At 37.2% G+C, this 1,464-nt stretch overlaps 1 protein-coding gene across 1 annotated transcript in view; it reads right to left on the bottom strand.

Annotated features, from left to right (window-relative positions):
* Nucleotides 1–1,219, bottom strand: part of ATP2C1 (ATPase secretory pathway Ca2+ transporting 1) — a gene marked incomplete in the record, with an annotated part of 2,099,819 nt that extends 2,098,600 nt beyond the window's left edge. The window contains 1 exon segment of the mRNA XM_044066734.1: nt 1,104–1,219. Coding sequence (XP_043922669.1) covers nt 1,104–1,119 — 16 coding nt within the window.
* Nucleotides 1,220–1,464: the final 245 nt, after the last annotated feature.

Here is a 1,464-nt window from a genome sequence, read left to right on the forward strand (position 1 = left end):
TTTACACCGAAAGATACAAAATGTAATCAGAATAATACAATCCAGGTTCTGCCTTCAATACCTCTCAAATGCTTCCGATCTTCAGAGATGTCCCTCGTTTTGGCTCAAAATGTTGCTCTCTTTCTTCCTAATCTGCTCTATCCCCAAAACATTAAACAGATGATTTTGGAAGAAACGGTGGCTAGTTAAAATTAATTATGACAATATAGACTTCTCTTACTTCAGCAAATGCAGGTTAACCGACATTCCATCACTCTTGTCAGCTTCTCAACTTACACAACTAATGTTTTTAAAAATGTCCCCGCCTATATTATCTCTGGATTTCTTCATTGATTTTTGGAGCTGGAAGTCGAGTCTGACAGCTATGCTGCCTTCGTGTACATACTGTTACTTAGGTTGTTTCTGTCAGAACCCCTGTTTCAACATCTGTCTCCTAACGCACACAAGTGTGAAGCTCGACAAAGCACAGGACTGTACTTTTTAATTTAAATATCTTCTTATGCATCTGTACACACAGAGCTCCACAGCCTTGCTCATTCTTTACGTATTAATCTACAATATGCACTTTATATAACTCATATAATAAGGAGAGCAACAGTATCGTTGAATGCATTTTAACAATGTTTTGTTCTACTACACGTAATAGTACGTTATTAAAATTGGTAAATCTGCCAGTTATTTAAAAAAAAACTAATCTGAAACAAACAAGAAATAATACCCAGACATATATACTCTAACATTCCGTTCTTAAAACTGGATTACAAGACAACTCTACACTGTAATGAGAAAGTCAAAACAAGCAAGTCCTTGAAAATGGGATAATGAACACTTCAGTTGATCAAACCTAATCCCGTAAACTATCAGACTGCTAACCAGTTACATTTTCAAACAAAATAATCACTGTACACATCCCCAGCAGTAGAAGAAAAAACATCAAAAACCCAACCTCCAGGAAAAAGACACAGATTTCTGTCAGACATGCCTAGTGGAGGTTGATTCAGTTCTATGTCTTCCGTGTTTGAAAATATAAATGAATGGTGTATAAGAACAACGAAACAACTCTATAAAAAGTGACATCAGCTACGACCAAAAAAGAAACTTACTCTGAAGCCATAACATAAGACACAACAACCGGTATTCAATAATATAACCCAACTAACATTACTACTCGCCTGCGTTAAAAGCGTAACGAATATTGGCTTACGTCATCCCGTCAACTAGAATCGTGTGTGGAACGGAACTAACACGGAGCAGTGTTCAGAAAAATGCTTGAGCATGCTTCCGGTTTTAGTACATGGGTTTAGGGTTATATGTAGGGGTATGATTAGTGGCTGCTTAACAACTCAGTCGTGCCTACTTATTTAATGGGTATACTTTTCCGCCAGCAAGGTGATAAGGAATGTTATAGCTTCCTGTAAAAAGGCTATCAGTCACTTTAATGCGTGCTTAACTGTGCGATCGTAC

Source organism: Protopterus annectens, chromosome 3.part1 (assembly GCF_019279795.1).
Source record: "Protopterus annectens isolate FY-2018-M chromosome 3.part1, PAN1.0, whole genome shotgun sequence".
Classification (NCBI taxonomy): Eukaryota; Metazoa; Chordata; order Ceratodontiformes; family Protopteridae; genus Protopterus; species Protopterus annectens.